Source organism: Spea bombifrons, chromosome 3 (genome assembly GCF_027358695.1).
Source record: "Spea bombifrons isolate aSpeBom1 chromosome 3, aSpeBom1.2.pri, whole genome shotgun sequence".
Taxonomy (NCBI): Eukaryota; Metazoa; Chordata; class Amphibia; order Anura; family Pelobatidae; genus Spea; species Spea bombifrons.
The window spans coordinates 51,256,751-51,273,109 of NC_071089.1; the positions used below are offsets into that span (position 1 = coordinate 51,256,751).

A 16,359-nucleotide genomic window follows, 5' to 3' on the forward strand; every position below is an offset into this window, starting at 1 on the left:
CATTTATTCTTATTATTTACATCATATTCCGCGGCGTAAACAGGGCATAATAATTTTGAATCGCACCTTTAGTTCTTTGTTAACACTAGATTACCACTTGAGTTTTCAAGTACTCATTATACATATGATATTTTTTAATAACTTAAAGAAACGATGACACGAACGAGCAAAAAAACCAAAACACTTTGCAACATTGATTCAGACGGAACATTTGTTTCACAGGCGGTGCTCGACAGAAATAAGCGACCTCCTGTGACAGGAAGTGAAACACAACGGAAGCAGGAAGTGCTCTTCACGCCATATTCGTGGTGATATAGCATTCTTGGTTGACGGGTGCCGGGGCTGTCTTTGTCGCAAAATTTCTATCGAACATGTATATGTCTTCAGCACCACACGCACAGCTCCAGCCTGGAAAACATATGGAGTATCATTACACTGGTCCAGTCGAGCATCGTTTTAACCCGTATACCTTCAACGGAGGGTAAGGCCACAAAGTTCTGGCATTAGTCGTTGCCGGTACCTCTAATGCTGTATCTGGCTTATTAGTAATGTCATGTTTATACTGCACACTAACAGCAAATCGTCCCCCTTGAATACTTCTTTGTGTCACCGTTTTGTCACTCCTTCCAACGTCATGCTGTTTTATCTTAATATTCTGAAATTTTAAAATGTATTTGTGGCATGCTCGCCAATGATAATGGAGCGGTGTGGGTGTTTGTCGAATGACAGAGAAATGTCGTGTGTGCTAAATGTAAATTCAGATATGTGTGTGTTTGATGAATTGTGTGTGTAGACATAGACATTGGTAAAAATGTTTGTCAGCATCAAAGGTAATCTGGGGAGCATCATAACGTTTTCTGTTTAACCTACAAACTCTGAGCACTGAATCAGGGATTTTTTGTCTTTTAATTTCCTTTTAGATCAGCAAACATTATATAAATATTTTCTGTAGGTGCTTTTGCTTTCACTTTCATTTCACTTTAAAATCGGATAACTGGTATAACGAAGAGTAACCAGATTCAGAACAATTACAAATAGTTATTGCTTTCCTAAAATGACTTTCCATTTAAATAATAGATGAAGTAATTCAATCTTCTCTGCTCTCAAATATTAGCTCAAAATAAATTTTTCTATAATTTGGCACTTAGTTCCATCCTTGTTTTTGTTTCCTGTATATATATATATGTGTGTGTGTGTGTGTGTGAGACAGCCTTTGCCGTGAAGGGCACAAAAAATAACAAAAAAACAGCCTGCTCTTTTAAGGGGTTAAACTCCTTGAGTCCCGCCACATAGTCCGTTTTGAGAATACACAGCCTGGCTTCAATGCGCATGTTTTACATATATAATGTTTTCTCTTGCAGTACAGTGCTGGCTCTTGCTGGGGATGACTTTGCTATTGTTGCATCAGACACTAGACTGAGTGAGGGATACTCAATCCACAGCAGGGATACTCCAAAATGCTATAAACTGTAAGTTGCAAACATTAGTGTATATTATGCCGACCTTTTTATTTATTTTTATTTTATTTATTTTTTAGGTTATGTGAACATAAAATATTTAATGTCAATACATGATCTATGTACTATGCTACATAAACACCTGTCAAATACCTGTTTAAAATACATACATATACTGACCTTTCCCAATTTCCAAGGTGTGCAACGTCAGTTGTTTATAAGCTTTGCAATAGAGAAACTGGTTCTCTGTCTTGTTGCTATGACCATCCCTTTAGGTGGTCTAAGTTTATAATATTATTGTCAATTTCTATTGTAAAAGTTTACCCCCCCCCCACACACAACTCAATTAGCCAGTGTGTGTCTTTTTCTTTTACTAAAGTATTGATAGTGCTGCTCCAAGACTGGTAATTTGTCATGTTTTCAAATTTAATTTGTAAACATTTTAGAAGTAACATTACTCGGAACAAATGACAGTATGTTCACTGAGGGCTGTTCTGTGATTCTCCAGACTAATGCTAAAATGAGCAAATGATCTGTATTATTAACCTTAAAAATATTGATTTACTTATTATGTGTACACTCCTTCTTGGCTCACGTTATTAGCAGCCAATTCTATATAACACAGTTTTCACATTTAGTTTAGTGCTGCACCAGCCAAAAAAGTGGCCGTACAGCGTAATTGGTCCTGCATTGTGCTTAGTTGTATTGGTGAAATATCAAATACAATCTTCCCACATTAATAAGGCTCGCCCCTCCTTGCAGTGCATTGCCTACCATTTAGTAGTGGGAAGAATTAATTTCGCTTTCAAAATAGATTTAGTCAGCATTTGTAGCTCAACAACTCAACGTTAGCGAGAGACAAAGAAATCCACAGTAGCTCCATTCTAAAATGTAATCTAGTTGACAGTATTGCAATAGATATGTTAGACTTCGGTATATTGAGTCAACACTTTAGCTATATCCTTTGTGAATTGGGCTTCCACCAATGTCAATTGATTGAAAATATACTTGTTAGTGGAATAAGTAGACAAAAGCTTATCTCCCATGTTTAGGCTAACCCTTTTTTTCCTTTAATTAAAATGACATAGGATCAGTATTACTAATTATCTATTCAGTACGTGTTAAAATATTTAGAATTTTTTTTGTTTTTTTTTTTAGTACAGACAAAACAGTTATTGGATGCAGTGGCTTCCATGGCGACTGCCTTACGCTTACAAAGATTATTGAGGCCAGATTAAAGGTAAGGTTTCATTTAAAGAAGCTGCCAGTTGAAGGTCAGTACATGGAGGGTATAGTGAAATATTAAAACGGAGTGCAGCAATGCAAAATTAAAAGGAAAATCCCATAGAAAAATAATTTTTAACTTGAGGACAAATAGCACAACACTGAGCTATTGTTTTCCACAGGCTGTTCAATAAAGCATTATGGTAATGGTCTTGTAGGTAATACAGGTAGAACACATACAATATACAGCCTAAAAGATGCAGAAACTTAAACTGTTTAGCTCCTTTGCAACCAGTGATGTACCATGAATTAAAAAAAAAAAAAAACTGTTGCTATGATCGAGGGATTGTTAATGTAGCTGATCACTCAAGGCATTACGGCAACACTGTTTAAGCGAGGAAAGTGATCATAGATGTGATCATAGATCACTTTCTAAGCTTGTTTAATGAAGTGATGTGCCAGGCTAGTTGATATGCACATTTATATTAATGTGAAAGCTAGAATTGTTTTTAAATAGTATTTTTCTTGTACGCTGTTTTTACTATGAATGGTGAGTGTTGCTGTGTCTTCGTTGCTCCTAATTTAAAATGATGCCCCTACCGATGCCTCACCCTGCCAGTTGTCAGTTCTCTGATGAAGTATATAGGTGTATAAGTAAAGTATAAATGCTGTCATGTTGGGAGTTGGACAGTTAATGTTGAAAAATGATACACCGACATAAGTACAAAATAACTTGTTTTAGCAAACAAAGTGAATACATTAAAAACACATTTAGTCAAGATATTTCAACTCCTGATAACATATACATAATCATTTTTTAAAGTTACCTGTTCCATGCAGCCCCACCAATGAAGAATGCATATAAAAGTACTTTATAAGTGCGTTCTATATAGAAAAAGCCTCCAGCGCGCACTTCCGCCTCCTCATTTTGGCTTTCATGCTACTTTTGCCTGCTTGAACTGGGCAGTTAGTGGCAATAAAGCACTCCCAATGAAATAGATACGAGCGCTTTATGCGTATTTGATTTGCTTTTATTCATTTTAGAAAATGCCCCCTAAATAGTTAAATGTATAAAAATATCGTACATGTAAAAGTTATCTTTGTCCCTTTATTTAAATTGCATATTTAAATACTATATGTTGCATCTCCAAAGGTAGATTTTGAGTATATGCCTTTTTTTTTTTTTTTATGTGGAAAAAATATTCTAATGTTTTTCTTTTAACTGATCTTTTTGGCTGTTATCTCTAGATGTACAAGCATTCAAATAATAAAACGATGACCAGTGGAGCCATAGCAGCAATGCTATCAACCATTCTCTACTCACGTCGCTTTTTTCCTTATTATGTTTATAATATTATTGGAGGCCTTGATGAAGAAGGTAAATGAGACCATTTGTTGTGAATAAAAACAGCATGTCAATGTATGTAAAATCCACAATGGAGACTACCCACTTAATTTGTTAATGATTTCCCCCTTTTAAGATATTTCACCTCACATAAAATGTATAATTGTGGCTAAAGAGAGCATGAACTATGGTTCCTGTTTATAAATAATAGTATTATAAATATCACCTTGTTGTAAAAGATGAACTGCGAAGATAAAAACACTCCACATATTTCCATATGCTCATGAACTTTTGGTTAAAACAGTGCAGGTTGTGTCCTGCTTAGCAGTGTAATCTTCCGTGAGGTAAATAGAATGTAAATTTTCATGAATTGATCTATTTTGTTTTTTCAAAAACTTCTCACATGCTTAATTGATTTACTCTTCAGACTTTAGGCTGCTAGAAATTTGGTGTTGCATGTCATATTGAATTCCATGCTCAATGTGCATGGTTTTCCCTGAATTAGTTATACATATAATCCTGGTTTGCGTGTCAAAAAAACAAACTATACTCTCTCTTTTATCATAGGAAAAGGAGCAGTTTACAGCTTTGACCCTGTAGGCTCATATCAAAGAGATACATACAAAGCTGGGGGTTCAGCGAGTGCTATGCTCCAGCCTTTGCTAGACAATCAGGTATGTATCAGGTAGTCTTTTCTTATGTACTTGGTCCAAGCTGTACTTTCAAAATCAATATTTTTTAAATAATAAAAAAAGAAATACAATATGTTCCACTAAAGTATATGTGTAACCGACATCTGTCAGTGATTGTCTTTGCTTACTCCAGTCACCTATCACCAACAAGAAAACCTTATTGGTATTAAACTTCCAATCAGATAACCTAAATGCCAAGTCAAAAAAAAAAGTGTCTAATGTGAACACTGCTTAAGCCACTAGATTCTAAGACACACTTTAAATACGGTGTTTGGGAATGACAGGGCCTCTATACACCTGTATCTTTTTGTACTGTAGCAAAAACATAATAGTTAATCTGTCCACATCCATAAAAAGGGTCCCTTTGGACATAATGGTACATCAAGAAGAAAAAAAACAGTTGCACGCTCCGATGCGCACAGCTGGCCTTCAGTTAAGGGAAGTTCCTCTCAATCAAAGCACTGCCTTGAGAACCAATTGGCGGCCAGCAGACCCACTGTACACCCCTTTTGGAACATAAGCCCCTTTTCGCCATCCCATCATGAGCACACATTTATTCACTTTGGGGATAATGCATGATGTCCCACATTCTGATAAATACAAAATAAGGCTCTCTAATTATTAAATAAGGGAAAATAGCTACATTCTTTTTGACTGCCCAGACTTAAATGGTACAAGTTGCAAGATAGTAGGCCTCTTGGCCTTTCTCAATAAAGGCCTCCACCTATGGTAAACAATTATTACCTAAACCCAGAACTATTTCCATTTTTATATATATATATATCTAAATATCTGACACCTCAAACTCTGACATAATTAGTGATTTGCCCTTAGGTACACCAATAAAGTTGATGTGTACGTTCTGTCCACAATACACAATGAAAGCATGGTGCTAGTATGTGTCAGGAGAGGGTGATATACAGGTCAGAAAACATTTTTTTTTTCAATCAGACACCCCTTGGGTATTTGAAATTACTTTAACTCTGTCAAGATTTTTGGGAAGATACAGCACACAGTTTAGCACTTGCTCATAATAATAAACTTTGAATTTTGTTCTTTTTGGACTTTTTTACAAAAAAATTTGCTGGAACTGGACGGTTCATATGATGCATAATTATTTTTAAATGTTACCACTTTTATCTTTTTTTTTTTTTTTTTTTTTTTTTTTTAATTTTTAAAAATATTTTACTACTAGAAAGCTGGTCCATTGACTTGCATGATTGAATGCAGTACCTGTATTCAACCTGCAAGTGGAGCCAGAGTTCTTGAGGGTCTGGAGACCCTCTAGCGAACTTTCCCAACACCGCACTGGCTCTCCGGAGCGGTCACAACGCGTCCTGGTGTGAGTGATTGTTGATTACCTCCTAAACTCTCTTAAAAAGGGTGTCCACCTCCATACAGTGTATGGCGGATGTTGACGCCGCAGAGATGGGCCAGACATGATGGCGATCTCAGTGTTGCTGAATGCCTCGACATTGAGGCATTACAGCAACACCGTTTAAGCAAAGAAAGTGATCGCAGATTGTTTAATGAAATGACGTGCCAGGCACGTCATTGGTTGTTACCTGGCGTGCCTGGGCCCTCATTGGGTGTTAAGGGATTAAAAAGGCTGGCGTTTTTGCCCTTAGGTACACCAATAAAGTTGATGTATATGTTCTGTCCACAATACACAATGAAAGCTAGTATGAATGGTGCTAGTATGTGTCAAAGGAGAGAGTGATATACAGGTCAGAAAACAGTGGATCAACTATAATAAAAACATGGGAGTCGTATATCTAGAAGTTAATTTTTAGCACAGCCGTACCGTTTGTTCCAAAAATCAAGGCATTGTATAAAGAAAAAAGTTTGCCATCTTCCTGACTCAGTGTATTGGATTTTCAGGTGCTTCTAGTGAAATACACTTGGTTGCCTTTACAAAAATGCATACTTCTGTGGGGTTATCTTGACCTGGCGAGTTGCTAATTCTTCCCAGAAGAAAAATCCTAAAGCATCATACAAGTGTCCTGCATTCCATTAATCTCTAGATGCAGCTAACAAGTGTCTAAGTTCTCCTAGAAACATGGTTGGGGCTGTCTGCTTCTTACATATTTTAAACTAGGTATTTCCAAAATCAGGACATTTTTAATATTTTTGTCAGTTTGACTAGATAGATTTATTTTCTGAAAAGTAGCATGTGTGTGTTTGCCCCCCCACCTCCTATTTTTCTATGGGTTTTTTTTTATACAAGTTTGACAAAATATGTATAATTTTCTTTTAGATTGGATACAAGAACATGCAGAATGTTGAACAGCTTCCATTGACACTGGAGAAGGCCATACAATTGGTCAAAGATGTTTTTATTTCAGCAGCTGAGAGAGATGTGTATACAGGGGATGCACTTAAAATCTGCATTGTTACCAAGGATGGCATTAGAGAAGAATCCTTCTCTCTGAGGAAAGATTAGCTTGTAGAAAGAAAGGATTAACATTGTTCCTTTATTTAGCAACTCATTCCTTCTTTCCTTTCTAAATTCATTAGTAAACTGTTTGTTTTCACTTTATTGGGTGTGATGCCCTCTGCATATGAAATATCTGAATACTTCTGTAGCAAGTCCAATGCTTTTCAGGTATCCATGTGAGTTGTTAAATAAAGCAATGTCATTTAATTATAGTTTCGATTTTGCAAGTTTTTTTCTTTTTTCTAAAAAATAAAAAAAAAAATTCTACTTGTCATCTTTGGTTTGGCCTATTTTATTACAAGTACAGGTATGTGTCTGATTTGTTTAAAGTGACTAACAAATTATAAACCACTCAGACTTTCTATAAATATACAGTGGCAATGTTTAAGTAGGTGCCCATAACACATGTTACAGTAGTAAGGAGACAGCTTGCGCAGAAGCTGAGAGCTGAAGTGAAATACCTCCAGAAGGATATTGACATACTGGAGAGAGTTCAGAGGAGGATTACCAAATGGTAAATGGTTTGCTCAATAAAATATATCATTTGATCATTGGCGATCACAATGTTTAGTTAAAGGAAAATAGAGTGTGTGATAGAAATCTTAAAATACTTGAAGGCATTTAACAAAGTACAAGAGGGAAATTTATTTCAGAGGTCATAGCCTAAAGTTGAGGTGTTAGAGGTTTATATGTGATAGGAAGTTTTACCGGGAGGGTGATGAGTAACTGGAACAGCCTCCCATCAGAAGTTGTAAATAATAAATATTTGTCCAAATAACAGCAAACCCCAGTGTTTGATAACTGAATTACATCATCCTTTGACTCGAATAGGCCCATAGACTTAAATGTAGGGCTGCACCAACTAATCGATAATGATAAATCGTTGCTAACGAATTTCATTATCAATTAGTTGAATCGATAATGAAATCGATTGCTCCGCATAGAATCCGGTGCTCCGCATAGAAGCCCTGGAGGAAGTATCGGCCAGCACAGCGGCAGGGGACCCAAATCATTCTCTCTGGCAGTCGGTGGGCGTCTGTGCAATGCCTGCAGACATCCTCCACTAATGCCAGCACTTCCGTGGGGGGTTCTGTGATGGAGCACGTGTGTCACATGACCTTCTGGTGCTCAGTCATAGTAGCTCCAGCAAAAGTGCCGGCCAGATGCAGAGGTTGTCTGCGAACATTGCGCAGATGATCACCGACTGTCCCTACTAGACACAAAGGAGTCTGGAGCATGGGGGTAAGTCTGGGGGCATATCAAAGACACAGTGGTATATAGGGGGTTATAAATCTTATTTGGGGGATATAAGGCATATCAGAGGGGCACAGTGGTATATCTGAGGGGGTTGAGTGGCATATCTGGGGTATAAGGCATATCAGAGGGCACTATGGCATATGGGGGTATAAGGCATATCTGGGGGGGGCAGAGTGGCATATCAAGGGGGTATAAGCCGTATCTGGGGGAATAAGGCATATACCTTATTGACCTCTTAACACCAAGAGGTGTCATAATTAATTTTTTATCAATTTTTTATTAATTAATTTTATACTTATTTATTTAGATGTATGTATTGAGAATAATTAAAGACATAATTCATTTTATATACATAATTGATTAATTTAAATCAATATACCTCACTAAATTATGCCAATATTTTAAATATACAATAAAAGAATGTTTTATGATGCTATTTTATAAACACAGTGGTAATAATGTTATCATATTAATCCTCTTTTCTTTGATGAGCTATAAGTTTATGATTTTTTATAGTTTTATTTAAATATGGTACGGATTCAATCATGGACAATTGGAAATGCATCATCATTAACTTTACAAACGGATGATTTCAATTAACTTTGACATTAGAGAACCTTTATATGCAAGCACAGAAAGACATCTAATCACGTACCTGAGGAAGTATTAGACGAAACGCGTCGTACGTGCTGACGTACGAGGAGGAAGGAGGAGTCTTTTTACTACCTGGAATTCTGGTCACGGAAGAGCGCGGGACGCCGCGAATCGGCATAGTATTTGAAATACCGAACTCTCCACATTGATTTTATCTAGTTTTTAATTTATTAAAATTATTTCTTTTTCGACTACCTCTGACTCCCGGTGTTAACTCTTCCCCACTCCTCTAGTGAGAAAGATTTGCCAAAATCACTTTCCCATTTCATCAGGGCGTTTGGTTTTTCGTAATCTTCAAGGCTAGATACAACCTTAGACCATCTAGATGCTAAGCTCTTTGAATGGTATTTGGATAAAAATTCCTCCACATCCCTACAAGATCCTATTTTTCTAAAAAAAAAAAAAAAAAAAAAAAAAAAATGTATTCTGCTATAGTTAAACCATTTTTCCTGGGGGAGATTAAAATGTTCCTGTAAATCCGAAAACGAGCTGACTCTATCCATATATATTTTTGATATACTACGCTGTTTTGTCTTTTTTGACCGCTTTCATGTTTTCAACTGATATTGCATTTGGACCTCTTAAGCTACGATCCTGTTGGTATTAACACTTCATATTATTTGTCTTACAATTACCTGGTGTGAGGGGCGCGGTCACCTATGTATGTTTTTTTGCTTTCTTAAATGGGGAGAGTCTCTTTGTTCCAAGAAGAGCTGTTTAAGGACCAAAAGGATGTGTATATGCTCACTACCATCCATGATCACGGCACTGTATCTACTTGTGTCAGAGGAAAAACACAGCTACTTAGAAAGCCGGTAGGTATTATAGCCTATAACAGGCATATGGGGGGGGGGGTGATTTGGAGGATCAGGTTTTGTAGCCCTACCTCATAATGAGAAAAACCGAGGCCTGGTACTAAAAGGCCACAATCTATATGATGCAAATTGCAAATTATAATTCATTTCTAATTCTTAAAAAATGAAACCCTGAAATTAGGTGCACATTCCTGTGATATCAGCTCCAGTTAACTCCAGTGATGAAGGAGATATAGAGATGTACCTTCTCAGCCCCGTGGTGTCTCCAACAATCCCTAGCAGAATTAAGGCTACACACTTTTCCTTCACCATTCCCCAACCCCAAAAAGGAATATGCACAGAAACATTGCAGGGTGTGCTACAAGAATAGGTGTAGAAGAGAAACAAGGTTTCAATGTCTGATTACCCTGATCTGGTCTGGCTCTGTCTTGGCAACTCTTTCAAGATTTATTACACAGTTGAGAAGTACTACATTTTATTTTTGCCCCCATGTATCTCATCATCATTATCTCATTACAGGTTTACATATTTCCCATTCAATTTATTTTTATATGGGTCCGTTTTTATAAATTTTGGTTAATCTTTGTTGTAAATTAATCTATTTTTTGGGTTGCAAAACATATACTTTTAGGGGGGCTCAATTGTCCAAAATGGGATATGGGCCCAGCAATCCAATTTCCGAAAAATCCAAATTTTAAAACTGAAAACGCGCAGCTTTGGCCCCATGGCTTCCCCAAAACATGCCTGACCTATGCATGTGTGGTAATGCTGTACCTGGGAAATGTATTTGAACACACATTGTTAGGTGTTACTGCAGCTGCACACATGCTGTGCAAGAAATCCAAAGCAGCATTAAAATGTACGCATAAAAAACTTTGGCAGACATCAGTAAAGAAATGGCTGCATAAAAAGTGCCCAAGCTGTTCGTAAACATATCATTTCTGGGGGTAATTTGAATTGTGGCCTATGAAACTGTCACAAATTGGATATAGGCCAAGAAAACCAATTTCTAAAAATTCCAAAAATACCCCTCAGTGGTTCAGTTTTCATATTACTTATAGGGTATATTGTGTGTAGTGCATGAGAAAATACAGGCATTTGCAAAACAGCCCACATGAAAATTTAAAGGGACCATCCACCTATCATATATATTAAACTGACTTTCTGAGATGTGCCAACCTGGTAACATTCGTACTTCACAATGGTTTGGAATGTTCATCTACAGTCTCTGTGGGCATAAACAAGCTGAGCCAGTGTCTCTCACACTACTGAGCTCCTGGATGTGATATTTCCATATACAACTATTGATGGATATCAAGTCTTTACAGAGTGTGTGTCTGTGACAATTCCTTGGGATAATATAGTCACAGATGATAATTATCACAATAACGAAAAAATGAAGCCACGTTCACTTGAGTCTGAGTGCACTGAAGCACTCAAAAAAGTGATGGAAGATGATCTGGGTGCTGATAACAACGAGCTATTTAACAGCTTTATGGACCTCTGTGCATCCCTGACAGCTGAAAACCCAGAGGTCATTACATTTCTGCGGAGGAGATTTTCTAGTGCGAGAACTTCATACCTGTCTTCGGCTGAATTCAACAACATCCTTTGCCGTTGCTTTTCCATGGTAAAGAGTAAACCATCTAAAGTTCATGTGTACGTTTACGAACTGTGTACAGCACTAAAGGCCAACAAGAAAAAGGCCAAGACCTCCAAAGGACCTCAAGCAAGCTCTTCTAAAGAATATTGTTCCCAACCTGTGAGGAAGAAGAGAGGGTCCAGAGAGATGGAAAATGGTGGAACAAATCATGGAGGGAGTTTGAAGAAAAAGTGCAAGACACACCATTGTCAACCCCCTACAGTTGCTTCAAACATAGAAGTAAATGAAGAAAACCCACCTGGCCCAGCTGTGACTGTTGATCTCTCTGATGGCATCCCAACTGACGAAAGCTGTGTATCAGATGCCTGCTTTGAATGTGGAAGATATGAAGTTTCATTCTGCGTGATAGACTATGGCGAATTCTATTTGGTGAAGAACTGAATGTAATGAATGTGGCATTTATGCAAATTTATATATTTCTCTCATCCCACAACCCCTTCTTTGTTTTGGATTTGAGAATAAATTTTTTATTTATTAAAAATGTATATGTCATGTGTCTTTTATCTGTATTGCCATAAACTTCTGATGCATATTAACCCCTTTAATCCCTTAGTTTTTAGTATATATATATATATATATATATATATATATATATATATATATATATATATATATATACAGTCTGCTGTGAATCAGTGTGAGGTCTACTGACAATGTGTACTTACCCGGCGCTGCCCAAGGTGTGGTCCCATTGGGGAGATACAGCTGATGGTGCATCGTGATGCACAGCAGGGAACAGCAAGGGTCAGGGGCAGGATTTAAGCAGAGGCACCCTAGTGTGGTCCTGCTTTACTGCATTTGCTGTTTGATTCCTGAACTTCAGTTATCAACCCTTGGCTTGCTTGACTACCCTCCTGCCTAACGGCTCTATACTGGCTGTCCTGACCTGTGCACTATGCCTGTCTTGGCTGACTACCTGCTCAGTGTACCAACCTTTGCTTGTATGACTTCCATCCAGTGCACCGAACAAAGCTTTGGCTGCTCTTTACTTCAGCTGTATCACCTGTACAGATATCCTGCTACTCCAGTGGTGCTTTGTTACCTACACAGGGGTTATTTATATCTGAAATTACTCGAACCTCTGAATTGTTGGGACCCTTGAAGTCCCTGTCCACTAATCTTAGGGCTCAACCATTTGCTAAGTATTTGGGGGTGAAGCACTCCTGGGATGAGTGCTCCTGAGTCACGGCTGTTGTGACAGTAACACACAAGTGGTAATGTGTTAGTCAGTATACATAATCATATACACCAACACTGTATTTCAAAGTTGTTTGTGACTGCGTTAATAATAATTAATAAGTGGGTTTCTGAAAAAATATATTTTGGTATGTTTATTTTGACATGTTATACCAATTGCTCGCTTTATCTTTTTCTATACAAAATTAATGAAATACATTTTTTGGTTGTTACCAATTTACAAAAAATATACTTAAATCTACACATATTTCAAAAAATGCACTCATTAAAATGTAGTTTTAACAACCATATATTTGTAACCAAATGTGTGCATTCTGGTAATTTTATAAGATAAAATAGTTGGAAAATATTTATATTTTGTTTTTTTTGTACGTAATAATTATTTTTTTGTCCCACAATGAAGAATTCACCTAATGTCAGCTACCAAAAATTATATAGTTTTTCAAGTATACTAAAAACTTTTCCCAGGGGTTGTAGATAACCAAATGGATGTGAAGATTGTTACAAATATCCCGCTCCACAGGGGAGAAAACTTTCTTTTCAAGGTTGTATTACCCTCAAAAGCTTGAGGTGGGAAAACAATTACCTATAAGGAATAAAGTTAAACGCTAAGGATACACTGCAAGCAAAAGGTAATTGACTTGCTTAACTTGATGCAGAGGATATGCAACATGATGAACCTTAACAAGCTGAGAAACTCACCCACCTGTTCTACAATCATGTTTCAAGTAATTCATTTCCAAACCTGCCATTGGATAAGCTTGAGTGTGGACTTCAATTTGCCACAATGCTGCTAATTTTCAGCAAGAATTTGAGTGGATGACGTCCGCTCCTTTGATCTATAAACTCTCCACTTTTAAGTAAGCCTGGGCTCCTAAAGGTTCCCAGTTCGGCAAGAAGGAGTCAGCTTTTCCCAGACTAATGAATCCATTTTGCTAAATAAGGCTGATGAGATAGAGATGCTGTGAAAAGGACAGCTTTCCGCTACAATGAACACCCTTATTGATAAGTCCTCAGACTTGGCTTGCTCCTTTCTGCATACTTGTACAAATGTTGAGTGTGTTTGACGCTCTTTGAGACTGGACTTCATAGATGAATACCTATAAGAGGAAATATATACAAATACACCTCTGAGCATTAATGTACAATATCTTCCCACTAACATGGAAGCCACTCTGTCACCATGCATTAAGATTAAATAAGTAGCATTCTTTCTACTTGGCATGTGGCACAAACCATTTACCACTTAGCAAAACGTTATGTTACCTGCTAAAGTGTACTTTAATGTATATGATAGCCGAGTGTCACCTTTAAATTACGTTTTTTCCCCCCGGTACAAACACATGAAGGGATTCATCAAAATCCCCTCTATGCATTTGCACTAATTTGTAAATCTGCTTACCAGGGCACCAACGCATATTCACTGGCAGCCGGCTCCAGCCCTGCCTCTCGCAAAAAAAAACCAATCCCATTAATTTCAACAGGCTGCTTTAAGTGCCGAAATGAGTGATAATAACAGGTAAAAAATGCATATTAAAGTACACGTTTTTAGTAAAACCGTGAACATTTCTTGGCTTGAAATCACTCATCTCTTTTGGAGATTTGTCTTTCATTTTTTCTTTTATTCAGCTAACATTTGAGAAAAAGACAATCATATATCATGGTGTGTGTTGCGCAAAAAAGAAATGCTAAAAAAATAGGTTAAAAGCATATTACTACTTTCAAAGTTGTTTGTGATTTACTATTTAATTGTGCTTGTGTTATTCCCCTTTATGTCATCTTTCAGGAAATACATACTGTTATTCCTTTAGTTATTATTATATTTTTGACACTTTATACCAGTTTTACCATGGAATGTATCACTTGTACCTGTTTCATCAATTTTCAGAATATGTTTCTGAAAAGCATACTTAATTCTACACATATTTAATAAAAAAAATATACTTAGGTGGTATTGTGGTTTTTAAAAATCATTTATTTGAACAAACTGCATTTAGTAATTTTTTTTAAATAAAATATGTAAATTTGGGGGAATAATTTTTTGTACTTTCATATCTTGTTCCATGATGCAAAATTCACCTCAAGTCAGCTACTAATTAAAAGCTAAACTTATGCCCCAAAAACCAATATATAGTTTTTCGTTCCTGCAATAATTTCAGAGGAATATTTTGTTTCGTTTTTTACTAATTCATTTTTGGGCAACAACTTTTGTTTCGGGTAAAATTCGGAGGCTTTTTAAATTCAGAAATGAAAATCGGGGGGCCAACACCACTTATCTCTCTGTCTTGTGCACAAGTCTAACTAACGATATATAATGTAAAAAAATCTGAGTATTGCAGAGTGTGCAGAGATACCTTTTTTTTTGGACTAACATAATATTTAAAAGACAAGCTTTCGAGAGTTATACTCTCTTCATCATGCAATACTCTGATTTTTTGACATTGTGTCTACTGGACTAATACGGGATAAGCCATATATATATATATATATATATATATATATATATATATATATATCCGTAAAAGGCACGCACTCACAGGACTTCAAATCATGTAAGTTCTGTTGAACATAATAAATCTTGATCTTACAGGATTTGAAGCCCCGTGAGTGTGTGCGTATTGTTTATTGTTGGTTATATGGTTATTGTGTGTGTGTGTGTGTGTGTGTGTGTGTGTGTATATATATATATATATATATATATATATATATATATATATATATATATATATGTTACCTTATTTAGAGAAATGAAGGTTTCACTCGAATGGCCATTTAAAGTGGAAGCTCACCTGCCACGTCACGGCAAATCTTTTAGGCGAGTCCTACACTGAACGATTCACCTTGCTGCTTTGAGCTAAAGGTAAAAATCTCTAATGAGACAAAGAGGGGTATTCTCTTAACCCCTACACATTTATTAGCCTTTAATAGGGACCACATGGGTGGGCGGCAGCATTTGTAACCTGGCTATGAAATACAAAATTGGAATACAAACACATAGAACAAAGCCCTGCGCTCAAACTCCTATCACTCTTGGGCGGCAGCAATGGCTATAGTATTCATCAGCCCAAAATACATAGAATAAACACCCAAGAAATAGTTACCTGTGCACTATATATATATATATATATATATATATATATATATATATATATATACAGTGTGTGCAGTGACCACTCCCAAAGCTGGCTCAAATCTGCTGTGGGCTCTAGCCCCGAATCCTTTGAAGAATTAGTAACTCTGGCCTTTGAGGTGCGCAACCTGTGATCAATGCCAGCAATGTAGACACCATCAATGCAGTGGGGCGGATCATGTGTATAATGTGGTCAGCCCCTAAGGGGGGTATACTAGGTGCTGATCCAAAGGGGCAGCAAAATAAAATTTTGCCTTTGTCACCACAATCCTTGCACCACTCTGGGCCACACTCCCTACTACTGCTGGTGCTCCTCTTTCACCTTCTTTACTCTGGGGGGTCTATTTTTACATTTCTCAATGAAGCGAAGGGGACTGTCCTTCCTTGATGTTTTTTTTACATTGCCTTGACAACCCAAGGTGAATAAGTGTGAGAATGGGAATGATGTGTAGGGTTAAATTATGACGATTAATTATTTGCTGGGTTCA

At 36.8% G+C, this 16,359-nt stretch overlaps 1 protein-coding gene across 1 annotated transcript; it reads left to right on the forward strand.

The window, feature by feature from the left end:
- Window positions 1-282: 282 nt before the first annotated feature.
- Window positions 283-7,429, forward strand: PSMB1 (proteasome 20S subunit beta 1). Its single transcript, XM_053459461.1, has 6 exons — window positions 283-481; window positions 1,362-1,469; window positions 2,616-2,697; window positions 3,930-4,059; window positions 4,594-4,700; window positions 6,976-7,429. The coding sequence occupies exons 1-6, from the start codon at window positions 372-374 to the stop codon at window positions 7,159-7,161; spliced, it is 723 nt and encodes a 240-aa protein (XP_053315436.1). The 5' UTR covers window positions 283-371; the 3' UTR covers window positions 7,162-7,429.
- Window positions 7,430-16,359: the final 8,930 nt, after the last annotated feature.